The 21,207-nt window shown below is 44.5% G+C and overlaps 1 protein-coding gene across 9 annotated transcripts in view; it reads right to left on the bottom strand.

Annotated features, from left to right (window-relative positions):
- The window catches only part of Plb1 (phospholipase B1), a 140,618-nt gene that overhangs the window by 93,874 nt on the left and 25,537 nt on the right, over positions 1-21,207 (bottom strand). For all 9 annotated transcript variants that reach the window (XM_013522646.1, XM_005400530.2, XM_013522647.1 and 6 more), the window contains 8 exons: positions 17,347-17,408; positions 16,158-16,230; positions 14,918-14,976; positions 9,900-9,940; positions 9,456-9,496; positions 6,968-7,058; positions 6,607-6,658; positions 4,765-4,851 (listed from right to left, as the gene is read on the bottom strand). In XM_013522646.1, the coding sequence (XP_013378100.1) occupies positions 4,765-4,851; positions 6,607-6,658; positions 6,968-7,058; positions 9,456-9,496; positions 9,900-9,940; positions 14,918-14,976; positions 16,158-16,230; positions 17,347-17,408 (506 nt within the window). The remainder of the gene's footprint in view (positions 1-4,764; positions 4,852-6,606; positions 6,659-6,967; positions 7,059-9,455; positions 9,497-9,899; positions 9,941-14,917; positions 14,977-16,157; positions 16,231-17,346; positions 17,409-21,207) is intronic.

Genomic DNA, 21,207 nt, shown 5'->3' with positions numbered 1-21,207 from the left:
CCAGGCTGGTCTCAAACTTGCAATAATTCTCTTGCCTCAGCCTCCCGAGTGCCGGGGTTACAGGCGTGCACCACCACGCCCAGCTGCTTTCATTAATAAACAAAGTTATTCTAAAAGTTAAGACTAATAAATTATTTACTTGGGATGTGTTCCAAGGAAGATGATTGCTAGGTTAAAAGATAAGAACAGTTTTAGAATTCCTGACTCATAGTGCCAGTGCTTGTTCAAAAGTGCTGATACCAGGCGCTGGGGATTTAGCTCAGCGGCAAAAGCGCCTGCCTGGCAAGCGCAAGGTCGTGAGTTCGGTTCCCGGTACCGGAGAAAAACCCAAAAGTGCTGATACCTGTTTCCAGTGGCACCGGCAATAAATAAATGTCCGTGTTTTCCTGCCATGCCATTGGCTTTTTTCCTCTTCTTATCTTTATCTTATTCACTGATAAAACTAGATGTTAACTAGGGAACACTATATAAGCTTGTGGACCCTGAAAGCATTAGTGTCACTGCTATGCGCCTAGTCATTATCTACCTATGGGTTGAAACATTGCTATTGACTAATGAACATTTCTTGATTTCACTCTCTCATGACTTTGGTCCTAAGCAACCCTTAAAGAATGAATGGGGTTACAAGCCCTTGTCTTTTCTTCCCTAAAGGAGCCCAAATTCTCAGGGGAAGAGAATTCCCAGTCCTAGTGCCAGGCAGTAGTTTAACACTTCTTCTTAATGGTAAAACCCTTTTTCTTATATGAACCTTCAGGAAATGCTGAACCAGAGCCAGAAAAAGCTGCTCTATGACATCAGCTCTGGGGCCAGAAGCCCACCTATTCAGACTTTGCCCCCAGAGGCACCTCCTGTGGACATTTTGACAACTACTGAAGGAGTGATGGTATGAGAGATATGCTTGGAGGAATATAAAATCTCACAGTAAGAACTCAGCTGAGGATGTGCAACTCTACCACAGAAAGAGGCTAGAGAGCCAGGCCCAGGGATGCTGCTGGGAAGACGAGTCAGTGAGTGTGGTTTGGCTGAGGCGGGTGGGGGAGGAGCGCTGCTGTAGTGAGCTAAATTAATGGAGAACAAGTCAGTGGCTCACGGCTCAGAAATCAGGAGCGAGGCACAGTTACTTTTATCATATGTTTGCAACCAATTAGAAGTGTGAGGTTCTATGTGTGAATAAACTCAACCCTTATGTATCAACATGGGAGATCTTGAAGGAATCTCACATATTAACAAAAACCATCCTGTGTGATAGCAAGTGTTGGAACTGCTCTAGGGAGAGGCACCCTTAGACATTCAGTGGTGGGAATGTAAATGAGCTGAGCTACTTTGGAGGGCAATTAGGCAGACTCTATTACAACTTGGAGTATATATCTGAGCACTGCTGATTCCATGCTTAAAATTTACTCTGGGCACTCGTCTTCGAACTATTTTGACAAGGACTCACAGTACGAGATACACTTCCCAGCCCAATCCAGTACACATATCCATATGGAAATGAAGCAAAACTCTCATGAACCAATAGTTGCTTTACTAGATGAAATAGACTAGAATATTTTATAGTTTTCTCCATTCTATTTCTTCCTTGCAGTCCTTTAAATTGATTTTTTTTTTTTTGACTCATGGATATATTCTTGTTACAGTTTATATCTAGATGTCCCCTGAGAGCCTCATCACTCCTAGACAGGGTTTGTGAAAGGTGACTGGATTAGGAAGGCAATATCACTGACTTGCTGCCTAGGAGGTGGGGCCTAGTTGGAAAAGGTGGGTCACTACCGGCGTGACCCAGAAGGGTCTGTTTCCCTTCCAGATTCTCTCTGCTGCCTGTCTGCCATGCTGTGAGCAGCTCCCTTCCGCCATGCCCCTCTGCCATGCTGCCCTCCCTTGGAGCCAGCCCACTAGCTAAAATAAACCTTTCCTTCCTAAATTGTGGCTATAGAGTATTTTGGCACAGCAATGAGGAAAGTAACTAATTCAATTCCAATCCACAGTTTGAAAATCACCATATCTAGAAAATACTTTCACATGTTTAAGTAAGTGAACAAGTTTGCTTGTTGTAGAATTGCTTATAATAGTGAAATTAAAAATACCTAAATGGCCTCAATAAGGTAATGGTTAAGGAAAATGTAAATTTACACAATAGAGTACGCTGTATTCAAGTAGCAGGAATAAATTCAATTCCTGTGTTATTAACATGACTAGCTCTCAAAAATACTTGGTTAACAAAAAATTTACAAAGTATAATGTATTTATGCTAAATCTCATATCCATACACATGCATGAAAATTCTAAGGTGCACAGATATGTTTTTAAAAAAGTTTGGAATAAAGAAACACAAATAGCCAACAAGTACATGAAAAATGCTCAAAACCACGAGCCCTCAGAGAAGTGCAAATCAAAACTATAATGAGATATCATCTCATCCCAGTTAAAATGGCTATAATCAAAACAAATGAAAGAAACTCCTAAATACTGTCGATGGAAATATAAACTAATATAACCACTATGGAGAACAGAATGAAGGTTCGTCAAACACCTAAAAACAGAAATATTGCATGATCCAGCTATCTCACTTCTGGTTACACATCTAAAAGAAATGAAATTGCATACCAGAGAGATACTTGCAGACCCATGTTGACTATAGCACTATTCACAAGAGCAAAGATATGGAATCTACCTAGATGCCTATCAACAATGAATGGCTAAAGAAATGTGGCGTGTATATACATATATACACACACAATGGAGTATTATTCTGTCATAAGAAGAATTAAATCCTGCCATTTGTAGCAAAATAGATGGAAATGAGGACATTGTGTAAAATAAGCCAGACAGAAAGACAAGTACAGCTTGTTCTCTCCTATATGTGAAAAAATTTAAAAGTTGACCTGAAAGTAAAATAGTGATTACTAGGGATTGGGAAGCGTTGCAGGGGTGGGGTGTGGGGTTGGGAATTTAATCAATGCACACTGTACGCATGTACAGAAATATCACACTGAACTTAATACATGTAAATAAAATAAAGAATATTAAAATTTAGAAAAGGGGGCTGGGAAGAAAAGCATAGGATTAGGGTGGTAACTGAAGTAAATTTTAGCTTCAACTCTAACGATTCAGTCTTTTTTAAAAGCATTTGTCTATTGTTTGTGGAACTAAAAATAAAAGCAAATAATGCATAAATGGAATGAATGTACAAAGGAATATATCATGTCTACAGGAAGGTTTGAAGGGATAGATTAAAGAATGCGAGAATTCATGTGGGAATGCTTGACTGCAAGTTAGGGTGTGCAGAAGGATCATGAATGAATCTAAGCATCTGCAAAAACACAGTCATGTTAAAAAAACAAACTCTAGCATGAACAAACTCATCACAAATACAATAGCATGCATCTGCGTGTAAGAAGACGGTAAATCTATACATGAATACAATAACGTGTAGATGGAAAAATGGATGAATGGATATACAAAGGAATGCAGCGATGCCAAAATGCTAATTTGCATATTTCAATACATGAATGCATAAACTTATGAATTAAGGTTGCTATGCATAAAATGACTCTTTTAGATGTATAACCAGAAGAGGGGAGTAGCAGAGGAGAAGAAGGGCATGTTAATTTTACTTGGCACTGGCAACAACTGAGGGTGATCTGAAACACTGAAACTCCATTATCTGTGTGCTACACACCCAGGAAAACTGAGGGAATGTTCCTCCTCGGGAAGAAGGATTTCCATCAGCCTTCTCCCAGGGGCCCCATCCCTCAAGGGAAGGGGCGTTCTTATGGTGGCCAGAGGTGTTAGTGCAAGCACACGGCATTTGGAGGGAGGCAAGGAGGAGGCAGGAGAGGGGCCTGGAGATGGGGAGAATAATACTTCAAGAGGCTCTGCGCCTGCCTGCGCTGTGGCCTGGCAGAGGCCCTGGGAGAGTGGCTGAGAGGACAGTGGGCAGGCCATGGTGCTCTCATAAGCAGCAGGGACAGCTTGGTGGCAATCAGGCACTAGATTCCTGGAAAGAGTGTGTCTGCCATTTATGTCACCAAAGCCTAGGCTTCTCAGCTACCCCTCACACTTTCAACTGATCAGAACCTGGGTGATCTTCAAAAAAAGACTTTAGTCCCTAGACAGCCACTTACGTGAATAATAATAAGTGAAGCCACATGTCTCGCAGCCTGTTTCCAGGAAAGCCCAGGAGCCTAGAAACCACCATCTACAGTTGACCTTAGGTCAGCAGCAGCTTTCCCATTACAACTAGAGTTCACAGGCCAAGGGTGCCAACAGATAATCCTTCTTTATCTCCTGAAATCACTATTTACACTGATTCAGAAGCAAGGGGGCAAAATCATTTTTGAGCAAGTAGGAGGTCAATTTTCCTCAATTGCAGAACAACCATTGACTCTCCTTATCTGTATCTTAATTTCCTTTTCCTGATTTGAGAGATGGTTAAAAAAAAAAATCTGTACCTTGCGATGCTTATGGACGTAATTATGAATGTATTTAATACCACCAAACTGTTCATTCAAAAAAGGTTAAGAGGGTCAATTTTATGTTATGGATATATTATACTACAATAAAACCTGGAGAAAAAAGAGCAAATGCAGAACACATGCCCATGTGAGTTTCCTTGAGTAGCCATTCACTCACTCACCATCCATCTGCTATAATTCTGAAATAGGTGGTCTTGGCCCCAGCCTGGCAGAGACGGACAAGACAGGTGTAGTTCATTCTCCCCGACCCCAGCATCTGTGACCCCTCAGTCTCCGACCTATGCTTTACCTTGTGCGCAGAGGGACAGAGGTAACACAGGCTTGTATTACTGAAGAACACATTGATGAGTTTCCAGTCATGTTGAAAATCAAGTTGCTACAAAGAAATCACATGAAAAAGAAATAGTAGTAAGACTTTAAGCCAAGAGAACATCTTTCTTTCCACTCCTTTCAGTCTCATACACCCACTCCCATCATAACTATATTTATGGTTTTTTAATCAGAAAAAGTAAATGGTGGGAGTCTAAAGTAGTATAACTCTTAGAAGGCAATTTGGCAAAATATAAAATACTCTGAAGGGCATACCTTTGAATCCAATAGTTCTATTTCCCAAAATTTATTTTAAGGAAAAAAGGATACATAAAATATTTAGCTATAATGACGCCTTGTTCATAAGAACGAAAAGCTAGAAACAACATGTCTAAAATAGGCAATTACTGTGTAAATTATGGCACATTCATAAGGTGAAACATTATGTGATTACTAAAATCGTGCTGGAAAATGTAATTATTGTCATTGGAAATAGTATATTGAGAAAAATAGGCTATAAAAAGTATCTACATCAAGTAACATCCCTGTTTTATAAAGTATATACTATTTATATACTGAGCAAAAACACAGGAAGGACTATGTACCAAGTTATTAACAATAATTATCACTGGCTATTATTTTTAAAGATGATTCTTAATTTTTTTTGTTTATCTGTATTTTCTAATTTTTCTGTAATGAGTATGTGTTCCTTGTATAAGGAAAAACAAACTCTTATCTGTTCTCCTGAGGCAGCACCTTGTGGTCAAGGAACACTGCACTATGAATCAAGCACTTTAGATTTTAGCTCTATCTAGCAGTGTGATATCGGACCAGTCACATGACTTCTTGGAACTTTAGTTTCCTCATCTGTAATATTTTGGGGTTTGATTCAGGACCTCCCAGCTATTTGCAGAACAACTATAATCTATTATCATAGAAATTCTGGAATTCTCCTGTTGGGGGAAACCAAGCCTTCATGGCACAGCTTTCACATGGGCTGCTGTCCCTGTGTAGCTTGGAATGACCTCCACTTTAATTCCTGACCCTTTGATGTCCGCATGCCTGACTGAGACAGCAGCTTCCCTTGGGTCCAAAGCTGCAGGCACGGTGGTCAATTAGAACCAGCTTGGTGCAAGGCCTGCCTTGATTTGACACTTGCCCATAGAGGCAGCACAAAGGACTGGGAAATGCTTATCACCAACTTATGTAAGTAATTGGGCAAAGAGCATATGTCGGGAGAGTGGATGATAAGGTGTCCAGCATAGTATATGTTATGGAGGCCTCTATCCCAAGAGCTAAAATTAATATGGTAATGTCAGCAATCCCCACCTCAATGACAATGACAGCTACAGAATTTTACTGAGCCCTGAGTCTGCACCGGGCATGTTCAATAACTCATTTAATCTTCCATAAACCTTATGCAGCAAGCTCTTTGGTTACATCCATAAGTAGGGAAACTAAGTCTTAGAAGGTTAAGTGCCTGACCCAGCATCACACAGAATGGTGGGAAATACAGCCAGTGTGAAACCAGCCTCTCTCTGGAACACAACCACTGCCCTATGTGGGAAGTCATTTGCCCCATCTGCCAAATTTCAGCAGTAGCACAAGCAAACCATTCTGAACAGAAGAGTTGGTTAGTCTTTTCTTCTAGTGATCTTCAGATAGCCACAGCGGAAAGGATGCTTTCGAGGAGCCCAGCCCATGCTAGGTGTCGTGTTCATGGCAAGATGATGCCAGGACCATCACCACTCTGTGTGTCTGGTCTGACTGCCCTGCAGCAGCCGTGGGCAGCCAACCATGCCGGAGTTCCATGGACTCTTACCGAATTCTCCTTCAAGCTTCTCACCAGTTCTTCAGCCTGAATCCATAAGTCTCTGTGCAGGGGGAGGGGAGCAGAAAGAAAAATCAGGAAAACAAAATTGTCCACAGTCTGGAAGCTCACCTCTTACCCCAGCTGAGGTGCTAGTATCTGAGCCTGATTTTTAAAACAACACAGGGGAGGCATTTCAGCTTTGACTTAATAACTCATTTAATCTTCCATAAACCTTAGGCAGCAAGCTCTTTTATTATCCCCCTCTTCTTTGATGCCTCCTTGACTTTGCCAACCCCTGAAATCCTACCACCTGTTTGCCCAAGACCAGGGGAAACACACAACCCTATAGACAGACAGAAAGGGAGCTTACTCAACACCAAAGTGGGGAGCAGCGCTCTTCCCAGGAGGGCACGTGGACGTCAGAACAGAAGGATTGAAGTGGCTGATGATGTCTGAAAGGACTAAAGAGAGAGCTGGTCTGAGCCTTGGTCTTAACACCTGGCAGTCACCTCTAAAGACTGCTTCTCTCTAGGAAGAGGTGTCAAGGTTACTGCCCCTTTTCAAAGCACGGCCTTTGCACCCTGCCCTGGGGTTGAGGTCACCCCTGGCCCTGGAAGTGTTTGGAGCCAAGACTGAGCACCTGTGTGGTGGAGGCCAGGCCCAGTGCTAAATGTTTCCCTGTGTTCCATCATTTAATCCTTAGTAAAAATAAAAGAAAAACTCAAGGCAACACAATTTCCAGTTTAGTGAAGGGGAAAACTAAGGCAGAGAAACCCAGCAAGCTGCCCAGGATCACCAGCTACTGGAGCTTGCTAGGATTTGAACCACAGCGCTTGGATGGCAAGGCTTTTAACTGTCTGGGCTGCCCTCCAGTTCCCATCCTTCCTCCAGAGAGTGACAACGGGGTGGGAAAACTCTGGGGAACACACAGAGAACACGTCCCAGAGCTGACAGCCAGAGCACTGCTAAAAATAGTGCTGTCAGGAGCAGTCGTGTCATACTCCCTAGAGAGGAGAGAGGAGAGAGGGAGAGTGTCACGGAGAGGAGGTGCCTCCACCTACCGGCTCTCTGGCTCTCCCGGTCTCCCTCTCCTTTTGTCCCCATCCAGGAGCGCCTAGGGCTTTACAGTAGCAGCTCCCAGTGTGGGCTGGGGAGGGCCTCCCTGCAAGAGGAGCTGACTCTGTGGGAAACCAGCAGGGAGGGGTGTGGGAGAGCCGGGCTGGAAGTCAGGAGACCGGTTGCTTGGCTTTGTGACTTTGGGCAGCCACCTAACTCATGTGGGATATGGAGGTCACCCTTTCCTTCACCCAGATTAACAGCTTCATTTTCGCTATGCCCTGCCCCAACAGCTTGCAGAAGGAGCCCATGCCACACAGACTCTGAGCCAAATTGAAGATCACAGGGACAGTGTATGTGCGTGCATGAGGAACACTTCCCCGCTCACATGAAGATAGTCTGTATGGACCAGTGTCACAACACAAATATCTAGCGATAAGTCTTTGAAAGAGAATTGCCTTCTAACCCGCAGTACTGAAAATAAAAAGCAATCAAAATTTAGTAGAGAGTGAGGGAGGGGGAAAGTGGAGACAAAATGAGAAATCAGCTTCAACAGCAGCTGCATCTGTGGTTTTAAGGGCTAACTATACCTCATCTTCCCAGACATCCCCAAATACACCACTTCAGTTCCTTCAGTTCTCTCGCCCTGCCCTTCAAAGGTAAACAAGGCTAGGCCTAGGCACAGCTGTGACAGCCTCCGCGTCAGTGGGCCTCTTCTTTTGGAACCCTAGACTCTTCCCCAGGGGACCTGCCTACCTCTGTGGCCACCAAAATTCCCTCACCTGTCTATCAGGTCCCAGGTGAGCTGAGCAGCAAGCCCCACACCTCCCGCTGGATCACCAGTTCTGAAGGAGGCCCAGTATCCCATCCATCCCGTCCTTCCCTGGAGCCTGAGGCTCCCAGGCCCTTTAATGTAAATTGCTGGCTGGCTTCCAGGGCACCAGCTACCTCCTGTATCCCTTCCTCCACCAGCATTGGCTCAGCAGAGCATTCGGATCCCGGATCCCAGCTTCTCTCTTTGATCCTCCAAGAAAAGGTGGCTTCGCTTGTTCATGATTCAGGAGTAGCAGGCGCTAACTTCCCACCAGGCTAACTTGGCTAATGTTAAGGAACTTGGGGGTTTTAGGATTACTTGATATTGTCAAAAGGGACCTCTGATATTAGCAAATTTAAAAAGCCCAGGATACAGAGAGTATAATTATACTTAAATACTGGAAGACTAAAACACAAACCTAGCAAGCTGCCCAGGATCACCAGGGCATAATTACCTCTAAATAGTGAGACTACAGTTAGCTTTTGTTTCCTTCATTTCATTTTCCTGAACACAAGTGCCTCTAAGGAGCCGGGAACATGGCCTTGTATTTATATCACAAACGAGGGATATAGGAAATGAAACAGACTGAAAATTAGGTCGAGACCCTCCCCTTGGACAGGAGGAACAAACCAGGACCTTTTCCCAGCTGAACTGACCCAAAGCCAGCCCTGGGCTCCTGGGGGAGCAGGAATTGCAGCCACCCTGGCCTAGCCTGTCCCCAGCACCCTCTTCTACATCCTTCAGTCTTAATGCTTCCTGGCTTCTCCTTGTCCAGAGACCTTTGGACACATTTCTCGTGCCTTCCGTTCAGGGTGTGTGACTTTCCATGGCCTAGGTCCCATATCTGTCCTCTCAAAATGCCTTCCCTTTGCCCCAGGCCCTGGTGACAAAGTAGGAGGTACAGTCTCTCTTCTTTATTAGGGAAGTTGCTGCTATGTTGGGAGGGATGAGGACAATCTAGAATCTAACCATGAAAGCCAGGACTCACCTGCCATCACTCCCGTGCACTGCTGTGGTTCTTTCTCAGTCCTGCAAGCAGAGGGGAGCCTGTGAGTGTCAGACTGCCCTTGTCACCGGCCAGCACCCTTTCCTGGTGGGACTCTCACCCTCCTCCCTGGCATGACCCAAAGGCCGAAGAGGGTGATGACCCCAGTGTAAAGTGACTCAGTCCAAACTCTGCAGGATTCCACCCTTTCCCCTTTCCCTCTCCCCTATCTGGTTCCTACAGTGGAGCCACTGGGATGCACAGGCCCTGAGAGTCTGGGCTGGGCAGTCAGAGGCTGGTTCTCGTCCCTGCCCAGTCCCCTGACCCTAAGGAGCCTGGAGCAGGGCCTTAACTCTCTGGCCCTTGATTTCCCCCACCAATCAAGTAACATAGTTGATCAGAGGTGCCTCAGGCTCCTTCCTGCTCGCTCTGTCCCAGGAGAGGTACCTTTCGCTCGTGTCCAGGTTGACCACCCCAGGGTCTGGAGGCTGGAAAAGACACTCGGTGTTAGCAAGCCATCCAGGGGAGGCAGCAGAGCGTGTTCACTTTGCTGGAAGGACACACAGCCGCCGCCCCAGCAGCGTCTCTGCCAGCCCTCCGAGCAGAGTATTCTCCTCAGAGCTCTGATTTGAATGCATCATAAAGTCATATTAGCATTCTGCAGAGAATCAGAGACTGCTTTGTGGTGACCACTCCCCCTCATAATCTGAAGCTGACTTTGTGTATTGCCATCTCCCTCAGCTAGAACATAAGTGCCTCAAGGGTGGAGACTTTCACATTCTGAACTTGACTATATTTCTTAGACCTAGAACAGGTTGTCAGCACACGTGAATATCTGTTGAAAAAGTATTTTCTTTTTTTCTTTTTTTTTTTAATTTTAAAGAAAGCAGTAAATGAGAAACAATGAACAAAATAAGTTTCTGGTTTCACCCTTGGGTAACACAGACACTCCCTGTTGGAGAAGTTCTACTCGAAGGGCCACAGGTGAACCATGATAACCCCACCCCCTCCCGGGGGGTGGGGGCAGTTCAGTCCATTTGCAAGTTCTTAGGGATACTTAGAATTGTGTTTGAGACAGAAAGGGTTTAGTGAATATTAGCTATTGTTAGCAGTATTATTTTCAGTTTCTTTTTTGTTTTGGTTTTTTTCCGGTACCAGGAATTGAACTCATGACCTTGCGCCTGCCAGGCAGGCCCTGTGCCACTGAGCTAAATCTCCAGCCCCTTATTTTCAGTTTCTGACACACAGTCTCTCAAAATTCCTAGAAGGCAGGATGTTAGGTGTGGTGGTAAGAGTGAGACCTTTTCTGTCTACACCCCACCTACTGCAGAACTTCAAAGAGCACAGCAGCTCTCCTACCCACCCTCTCAAGTGAGGGCTGGGTCATAGGACTGGTCCTGTAGGACTGATTACAGCTCTGGAGCTCTCCAGGGAGGGCAGGCTGACCATGAAATTCCTCTCCCAGGGCACGAGGTTCTTTGATCTTCAGTAAGAGGGACTTAGGAAGGTCACTATCTGAGGGAAGGATGACAAATTAAACCAAAACTACACTAAGATGAAAATTGAGGATTGTAAGCACAGACAGGTTAGGTAGAGAGGGGAGAAGACCTTGTAGACTCTAGCAAGACAGCCAACCTGTGTCCAACCAGAGGGGTGCTGTCCCCAAGCCTGGGGCTGTAGCAGCCAGAGGTATGGGGATCCCTGACTGCCAGATCTCACTTTTCAAGAAAAACTGGAAACACAGGCATTTATTTTAAATATCCCAATTCCCGTGCTGGCAGCTGATTCAATTAGAGACACCATGTGAGCCAGAAATGTTGGTGCACCCCTGTCACCCCAAGCACTCTGGGAGGCTGAAGCAGGAGGATCATGAGCTCAAGCCCAGCCTGGGAAATTTAGTGAGTTGGCAAGACCTATCTCAAAAAGTAAAATGGACTGGGGATCTAGCTCAGTGCAAAGGCCCTGAGTTCAATCCCCTGTACTACAAAAAAAAAAAAAAAAGACACTGTTTTAAGACCACCAATTTGCTTCCTCAGATAATTAGTTGGTGGACAGCAGAGCTTTTCCCCAAAGAAAAGGTAGTAGTGAAGAAAGTGGGGAGAAGAAGGATGGGACAAAGTACAAGAGGGAAAGGGACAGGAGCAGGAATGGGGCGAGGGTGCAGTGGAAAGCGCCGGAAAAGGATGGCTGGACAAACCCTGCCAACACCCACCTCCCCCCACTTCCCTCCGCCCTGCCTGGCAGCCATCGTCTCTCCTCTGTCCTCATTCAGTGAATGCCTGCCTTGCAGCATCAGGGACACAGAGCCAAGTAACACACAGGCTCTAGGGAATTTGATAGAGTGGATTGTAATCTCTCATTTCCTAGCATGGAAGCGTCTATGAGACTCAAGGAAAACAATGCACAGATAGGATATTGCAGTGTGATCCTATTTAGGTTTCATATGTCACCTATGTCCCTATGTATTGCTATATACTGGAGTGGGGGGGTAAGGAAGAGAACTAAGATGTGACTGGGTCCTTTGTTATTTGAAAATAAATTTTATGAATACTTCCCTGTCTAATTTTTAAAGTTCTTTAAGAAAAAAAGGGGAGCCTATAGCAATTAAAATAGTGGTGGTTATTGTCCCAAATGAGTGATGCCCCATGGTTATACAGAACTCCAGGAATGCAAAGCAGAAGCGTCAAGCGTTACAGACTTATTCTTTTTAAATTTACTGTATTCCATTACTTTTTCCTGATTGTTCTTTTAAGCATGCAAACGCTATAGGTTCACATGCATCTCTCAGGACAGCCAGGAAGAAGGCCCCCAGGAGCTGTGCTTTCAGGTTTGATCCTGAAGGTCAAGCTGCCCAGCAGTGGACAGATAATGACGCTGGGCTGGAGAGCGCCCTGACTGAGCTTCATCCCACTGCAGCCCCCAGGCTCACCCAGGGCCAAGGGGAGTGAGTGACAGTCTGGAGCTGTCAGGCCTGAATCATTCACGAGTAGGCACACTCTCTCCAAGCTGGTTTGGAAGGGTGGAACACCCTGAGGGGTTTGACTTTATAAATCTGTCTAGGTGGAGATTCCCCCGCCCAAGGCCTGCCCAAGGTAGAAAAATCCAAGTCTTCCATTAAGCAGGTCACATCCTCAGGCCCCAGAATGTCAGTGTCATATGAGGAGATACCCAGGCTCAGCAAAGCCACCCTGCTACCCAGGACATGTGAACCCTTTCCTCATCAACCTCCCTCTCCCCTTCTCCTTGTTCAGAGGTGAGCCTGGCCCTCCCCCATCAACACACAGCTGGTCGCATAGGTAGAGAAAAAACAGAGCATGGATGGGGAAGCTCTGGCTGCCAGACGCCACCTGCCCAAGGCCATCTCCTAACATGAAGTCCCCACCTTCACACGCTGGTACCTTGTCACCCTTCTCCCTGCTACACCCACATCCCCACTTCACGCTGGCCACAGTTGCTCAATGAGCACAGGAGGTTCTGGGTCTAAGCAGATTCACCCAGTGCTCAAGCAGAGGCGGTATTTGTAAATATGGCGGAGCTGCCCCTAGCAGGACTGAGCATCCCAGGCAAGTTCCAGAGAGGTTAATGATTTGAGAGGAGAAGGTGGGACAGGCCCAGGGCATCTGGGGCGTTGGATCAGCTGGCACTACCGTGATGTCCGGGTTGAGGCCAGGCTAGGGGGAAGAGGCTGTAGTTGCAGGGAGTGCAAACTGCAGCAAGTACAGGGGACAGATTCCAGGAAGGAAATGAGGGGTAGACACAGGGGAAGGGGGAGAGTGTCAGGTGTGGGAGGCACAGGGCAGCTGGGGCAGAGCTGAGGCCTGGTGAGAAAGCATTCCATCCTGCCGAGGTCACTGGGACTTCAAAGAGCAACAGACTGTCAAATTTTGCAAGACCAGGGCTGGTGGGATGTGGGCACCGAGGACTGGTGGGGGTGCTGACATTCTCCTCTGCTCCCCACCTCTTCTGGTGGATCACCCTTTTCTTTCCTCTTTTTCCATCTCTTTCTTTCTCTTTCCCTGGACTATATAAAATACACCACTTAGAATTTATAAACAATGCTCAATGTCCCTAATCATTAGAGAAATGCAAATAAAAATCACAATAAGTCACCTCATAACTATTAGGATGGCTACTATTTAAAACAACAAACGAAAACCAGAAAATAAGTGTTGCTGAGAATACAGAGAAATTATAACCCTGTATATTTTTGGTTTGAGTATAAAATGGCACAGCCACTAGGAAAAATAATTTCTCATGGAATTACCCTGTCATCTAGTAATTCCACTTCTAGGTGTATGATTTTTAAAAAATTGAAAGCAGGGTCTTGAGATATCTGTGTGCACGTGTTCAAAGCAGCGTTAGTTACAATAGCTAAAAAAGGTGGAAGCAACCTTAATGCCCATCGATGGTTGAATGGGTAAATAAAATGTGATGCTGCCATACAGTGAAATATTATTCTACCTTAAAAAAGAAGAATCTGGCATCTGTGGCATTATGGTGGGTGAAGAAAACCAGTCACAAGAAGACAAATACTGTTGGATTTCACTTGAAGCACCCGCTGTAGTCAACCCATAGAAAAGAAAGTGGAACAGTGGTTGCCAGAGGCCAGAAAAGCAAAGAGTTGCTGTTGAAGGGGTGAAGTTTCATCTTCCCTCTCTGTGGGTTGAATGTGTTGTGGGCGCTGTGAGCACAAGCTTGCTCACTCACATGGCTTCCCTATATCTGTAATGTAGTCACAGTGGCCATGCAAGCCATTTGCCCCTATTACAGGCTAGGCTTGCCTAATACCTGGATGCCAAAAATGCTGTACTTGAGCTGGTCTTTCCTGGTTTTAATCCATGTTAAGAGGCTGACTATAACTTTAAACACAGTCAGTTTGCAAGACAAAAAATAGTTCCAGAGGTTGTTTGCACAACAATGAGAATATACTTTGTATTCCTGAACCACCTTACAAATCATTAAAATGGTAAATTTTATGTATGCATATTTAGCACAAGTATAAATAAATTTTTTTTTTTTTTTTGGTTTTGGTTTTTCTCCAGTACCGGGAACCAAACTCACGACCTTGCACTTGCCAGGCAGGCGCTTTGCCGCTGAGCTAAATCCCCAGCCCCTAAATAAATTTTTAATGTCAAGATTTATGTATTTTTAAACTTACAAAGCAGGTAAAGAATTTTTTATAAATAGGAAAATTTAAAAGATTGTTTTAAAAATTCTGTGCAATCACAATTTATCAATGGATTTAGTTTATTAATGACAAACTCCAAGGGTTTCCCCACCCTGATGCAAAGGTGGGCTTTTATTTTGATTTTAACATAAAAATTCAAAGTGTCTGGATTTTAGGATTTCTTCAACTCATATAAGGCTCTCTCTCCAAATGGAACACACTGCCTGGTCAGCAGGAGCTTAGTCAGTCTTACCAATACCAAACTCAGGTCCTTCCCCAAGCTACTTTAAATACTCACAGTTTCCACGGTGCCAATGGCTGCTATGAGTTTGATGTCAGCAGGTGTCAGAGAGTGCACTGTGAACACAAGAACCCACGCAGCAAGGTCAGATCTGTATCCCCATGATGTAGGCTGAGGGTGTTGGTGGGTGTGTGCAGCAGACTCACATCCTATAGCACTTGCATAGCTGCCAGGTCAAATCCGTTGGTGTGGGAATGAGAAGCTGATCATGCAGTCACTGGGGATCCTGGGAACCATACTGGAAAGAGCCTCCCTCTGCTCTGGGGCCATAGTGCTACCTGGACCTGGGCTCTCCAAATACATGTCCTATGGAAGGTCATGCATGGCCCCCATTTTCCCCACTCACCTGGCCCTCTGTCTGCTTCTTCTTTCCCCCTACCCCATGACTCTGCCTTTCTGGATCATCATTAGTAAGTAAGAAGGTTACACATTAAAATTAAAGCCACATGGTTACCCTAAGTTTAGCTTGAAGACTGTGAGGGAATGACACTCAAAGCCTGTAAACACGCAAAAACATCCCATGAAAGATGTAAGAAAATTGTATTTATGAAAGTCTCCCTGACTTGAATGAGCAGAATTTTTAGCAATTAAGCCTCCCTAGAAAGCACTGACCAAACTTCTTAATCATGTCATGAGGGCATTTAAATATAAACCTGATAGAGATGCCATTTCCTAAGAAGCTTATTTCTCAGCCTAAAGTCTTATATAACAAAAGAGTAAGAACAGTATGCTAACTGATCAAGTCAGTACAATGCAAACATAAATAAAGTCATAAACATAGTCAGCCTCTTAACATGGATTAAAGCCAGGAAAGACCAGCTGAAGAACAGCATTTATGGCATCCAGGTGTTAGGCAAGCTTAGCCCGTAATAGGGGCAAATGGCTTGCATGGCCACTGTGACTGTATTACAGAAATAGGGAAGCCATGTGAGTGATCAAGCTTGTGCTCACAGCGCCCACAGCACATTCAACCCGCAGGGATGCAAAGCCTTCGAGGTTGCCCCACCCAAGAAAACCACCATGGTGCCATGTTGGTTTTACTCCTGACCAGGTCGCTGAGCTCTATCTCACCATAGAGATGATTGAAGGTGGAAACTGAGGTAGTGGAAGGGGTTGAGGTTGAAGCACAGGGAGAATTGAATAGCTAAAGCATCCAAGAAGAGTAGGGTAGGGGGTCTGTTGGCCACTCCAGAGAGTAGAAGCCGGGCCTTTCTTGTTTATGGCCAGTGGCACATACCTGACTCAGAAGGCACGTTCAGTCCTAACTTCTTTGGGTTGCACAGGAATGGAAAGTTCTTCTCAGTCTGCACCTGAAACAAAACATTAGCTGCCTTGTGTGGAAAGAAGCATCGCAAGCTCTGAACATGTAGTGTGTCAAAATGGCCATGTATTTGTTCTAGGCTCAAATTCTGGAGGCATTAATTTTCCATGATTTCTTCTCCTAACAAGTTCCCTGGTAGGAGGGGACATGGCACTATTGACAATGATTTTAGCAGGTGGCACGTAAGAAAAGTGGGGTGGGGAGAGAGAATAAAAATTAATTCTTAGAATGATAAAAAAGATGGACGGTGATGGCAGGTCCACAACAATGTTAATGTACTTAATTCCATTAAATTCTATACTCAAAAACTTTTTAAAACTTTCATATTACATGTATTTTACGATAATTAATAAAAAAGAGACACAGTAAACTAGACTAAAAAAGTCAATTCCACGCTACATCCATTTGTACTATCTACTTTTCCTCTTTTAGTCTGACTATTTACACAAAGCAGATATAGGAGGCATTATGCTTATTTGTTGCTGAAGACCAGGTAAATTTGAAATAGGAGACTCTTCTGACCCCACGAGATTGGAATGTCATGAGCCCAGATGGACTTCTAATGAGAATTCTGGCAGCTTCTAAGAATAATGTGGAAGGCTTTGGGAAGGAAGATTGTCTCTTCTCTCCCAAAATCAAGAATAGAAGGGGAAATATTCCACCAGGGGAAAATGTGGATAAAGTCGTTCACCACATCTCATGACCACAAAAAGACACACATTAATTCCACTTGAATTACTGAGTAAATGAAGAGATACAGTATATACTCTTATCTCTTATCTCATAGAGGCTCTGGGAAGGCCTCACCCAGTTGCCTTCAGATAATGTACCACATCTGCTTCAAGGTTCAGAGATAAAGGGCCCATTTATAATGCTTTCTGGACACTTCTGGGAGTGGCCTGCTTAGCACAGGGATGATGAGTCCCAAATTCCAGGAGAGAGGGTCATGCTCTGTCAGGAAGCCCCACTGCCCCAAGGAAGTGGCTCATCTTGCCCACTCCCTCAAGGTCTTAAGAAGGGACATGCCAACTTGTGCCAAGACTCAAATTTGCTCCATAGACGGAAACCTAACACCCCTATACTTCTCTCCAAGAAAAGCTCTCACCTCTGGCCATAGCTGGCCTTCCAACAGGTTCTTTCCAGAAGATGTATGGATTTGGGTGATCCCTAAAAAAAAGCAAAAATAGTGTAAGTGTTTTAGCTGGAATTAACTGCTGTGTGGTCTTCATGCCCTCCCACCCAATCCTATCCCTGTACCCAGCTCAGGGCTGATTTTGTGTTAAGGAAAGCTGAAGTCCCATTTCTCCAGCTCTTACAGCTTGGGATATCATGCTTCCATGAATGTGAACTCTTAGGAAAGGAATCCCTAGGTTGAAATGCCAAAGTGTGAGTCAGGAAGGGTCAGCAATAACACATGTCATGCATAAGCATTTGCCACAGATGGCTTTGTGGGTTCCTTAGCAAGGGCAGAAACTACCTATGCACCCCAAAGTAATGTTGGACATAGAGCTGTTTGGGAATCCACCTTAAAACAGGGAAGGCACAGCACATTCCGGAGTACTTTGAAGGTGATATGATTTTAGGAGAAGAGCTAATCACAGGGTTCCAAGCAGCCACAGCTGTACTCAGTATCTAGACAGGGGCTGCATCGGGGGGTCTTGGGAGACCATAGAGATGGGATCCTTGTCCTGGCTTACTTTTGTCTAGCCTTTTAAAGCTTTCTACTTTACCAAAAGCAAACACTTAAGTTTGCTTTTTAAAGTACAATGTACATATGACAAATTGGACTCATTTTAAGCATACAAGTGGGATTTTCCCATAAAATATTTAGTTTATGCAAATAGTGAAATCAGAAGCACTTTGAAAGAAGCAAAATATCACCCACAATGCTGCTATTCTCAGGTTCAAACATGATTTTATTTAGTTTTTCATCCTTGTGACCATGATGGCATTATTTTCACTCCTTTGTAATCAACAGGCATGCAATTCTGTATTCTGCAAGATTCCTTTAAATGTTATTGTGAGCATTTTTCCTTTTGTTACATGAGCTTGATACGTGTCTCAGTAGCTGCATGATTCACTATGATCCTGACACTGGATTCAAACATGATCAAGCAATTCAGATCCCTTCCTACAACTTCTCCACACCTGGTTCTCTCACCAGAGCGTACACTTTTGGTTACAGCCCCCAAATCCATTAAACAATGCCAAAGGGAAGCCTGACTTGGGGGACTAGGCTGGATTTATTTTCCAACCCAGCCTTCTTCTACAGCTTTACTTTGTTACTCTGAAAATAATTCATCTAGAGTTAGATGAGGAGAGGCAGTATATTTCCATTTCCTGCCCACTGTGAGATCACACTCAGATTTCCATGTGGGAGCTTATGCATGCAATGAAAGCTGAAACCTGCATCTCGAACTCAGTGACCCTTTTGAGATTCCCAGAAGAAAGTTTTCTGGGCAGAAGGAGCTCCCTGATGGGAAGGCACAGAGATAGAGGGCAACATGGAGCACTGGAAAGGGCTGGAACACAGGGCTTGTAACTGGAGGGCCGGTTAGACGAGCCTGCATAGACAGACAAGAGCCAGGCTGTGGAGTCCACAATGCTGGTCAGTCCATGAGCAATTGGGAGTCACGCTGGGTCTCTGAAGGGAGGACTTTCAGATTATTTTAAGATGATCATGACTTGGAAGTACTGGGAAAAATGAGTCAGCATGACAGACATTTGAGACTATTTTGGTAAAATGGTAGCCACCACTTACATATGGCATCTATGCATCAGGCAGTCTTCTAAGTACTTGCACAAAATAATTCATTGAATCCTCATGACTTTATGAGATAAATATCATCTTCCCTACTTTACAGATAAGAAAGTGAAGCCCAGAAAGATCGAGTGGCTCTGTAAAGATGACACAGCTAGCAAATGGTGATAGAGGACTGGAAAATGTCTAGCTCCATGGGTCAAGCTAAGCATGAGCCACATGCTCAAGATCTAGACCAGAGCCAGTAAATTTTGCTGTAAGGGCCAGACGGCCAGTATTTTAGGTTTTACAAACCATCTGGTCTCTGTCACAATTCAACTGTACAGTTGCCTTGTGAAACAGCCATAAATAACATGTACACAAGGTAATTTACTTATGGAGATGAGTTTGAATGTCATATAATTTTCAGGTTTCATAAAATACTTTACTTTTTCTTTTTATAACCATTTAAAACACAGAAACCTTTGTAGTTCAACAAACTGATTGTAAAGTTTCTACAGAGAGCCAAAAGATTCCCAGAATGCCCAACACAGCCTGGGAAGAGAACAACTAAGTCGGAAGACTGACATCACCTGATTTTAGACTTACCATGAAGCTACAGTGATCAACACAGTATGGTCTTGGAAAGAGAACAGATAAATGGAACCCACCTAACTATAGTCAACCAATCTTTGACAAAGAAGTGAAGGCAATACAGCGGAGAAAAGAGTCTTTTTTAACAAATGGTGCTGGAATGACTGGACGTGGACATGCAAAAAAATTTAACAATATAAAAATAATTGTTAGCTCACAGCTCATACAAAATCAGGCAGCAGGCTGGGTCTGGCTCAGGGCCCACAGTTTGCCAACCAGTGTGTACAAAAAGAGATCATCCAGGTGAAATGGGAAGAGGGCATCTCTGGCTATTAGCAATAGCCCTTGCATGGTGAGGTGGTGCCACTGACCCGGTAAAAATACTGAGTCCAAAGGAGAGGAAGAACCCAAACAGACAGAGCATAGTGAGGCATAAATAGGTATTATATTTAAACACAGCAGGAAAAACTAGAAAAGAGAAGTGGAGATGGGTTTATGAGAACTTCACTATGTGCGAGGCATATAGAGAAGAACTCCACTATGTCAAGGAGGGGTGGCGTGTCCATGCAACCCCCAAATCAGCTCTAGACCAATAGAGACAAGTAGGCCCTTGGTAGAAGAGCAGCAGCTGCCATAGAAGAATGGGCTGCCCAAGGACTGGTATGCAACTCAGCAATACAGCTTTTGCCTGACATGTATAAAGGCCTGGGTTCAGTCCCGAGAATAGCCCAAGAAGAGGTTGGGGGTCATGGTGGACATGTAGCATCACACGAGGCAGAAGTTAACAGCCTGGCTACCCTCGGTTGGGTCAACCTCTCCATGCCTCAGATCCCTCACAACAGGGTGAGGTTGGTAATACCTGGCTCCTATAATTGTTATTAAACATGGTTAAATGCATGCAAACACAGAGCATGCTGGCTCACATGATAAGGATATAGTAATTGGTAGTTAAAGTTGTTATAGCTTCAACATCAGAGAAAAGGTTGACACTGATAATTGTTAGGATCCTTTCAGCCTCAGTGTTCTGGGATTTCCCCATAAATGAAACACTCAGGAGTCCACATTTTCAGCTTGATTTGTGAGTCATGCATGATAACTGTTCTGGAGAGTCAGAGTGCCTGGAAGCTCAGCATTAAGTGTCCACACCTGACAACGCAGAAGGAACTGTAGGGCCCTGTAGTTCCCTCCCACTGACTTGCAGAGGGACTGGGGTCCCCTCCCCACTTTTTGCTTCCTACCAGGCACATGGGAAGGAAATTCGTGTCTATTTCCACAGTACCCCAAGGCATTACAGAAGAAATTATCAAAGCACTTGTGGCACCACTGAACCCAAATCACACGTTCCCAGAGGAACTTGTCAAGCTCATAGGTCTCTGAAGGGCTTTGGTTTCCCTGAAAAATTCCCACCTCAGTAAGGTCAGTAAGGGAAAAAAACATGTATTTTTCCACCCTGACAGGAATGAAAGAAAAATCACTGTGTATGCTTAGAGGAACAGGTCTGGCTGAACTCAGTCATCCAGGTTGGACAGAGCTAAGACCACTGGGGTCTGAAACCAACACAGGGCCTCAGCCAGGTAGTCATACTGGCTTCTGCCTTGGCAACACATCTCCTAAAGTAGCATTGCTCTCCAC

Source organism: Chinchilla lanigera, unplaced genomic scaffold (assembly GCF_000276665.1).
Source record: "Chinchilla lanigera isolate Chin_1 unplaced genomic scaffold, ChiLan1.0 scaffold00068, whole genome shotgun sequence".
Taxonomy (NCBI): domain Eukaryota; kingdom Metazoa; phylum Chordata; class Mammalia; order Rodentia; family Chinchillidae; genus Chinchilla; species Chinchilla lanigera.
The sequence above is the reverse complement of the archived record's forward strand: the minus strand, read 5'-3'. Positions and strand labels throughout refer to the sequence as shown.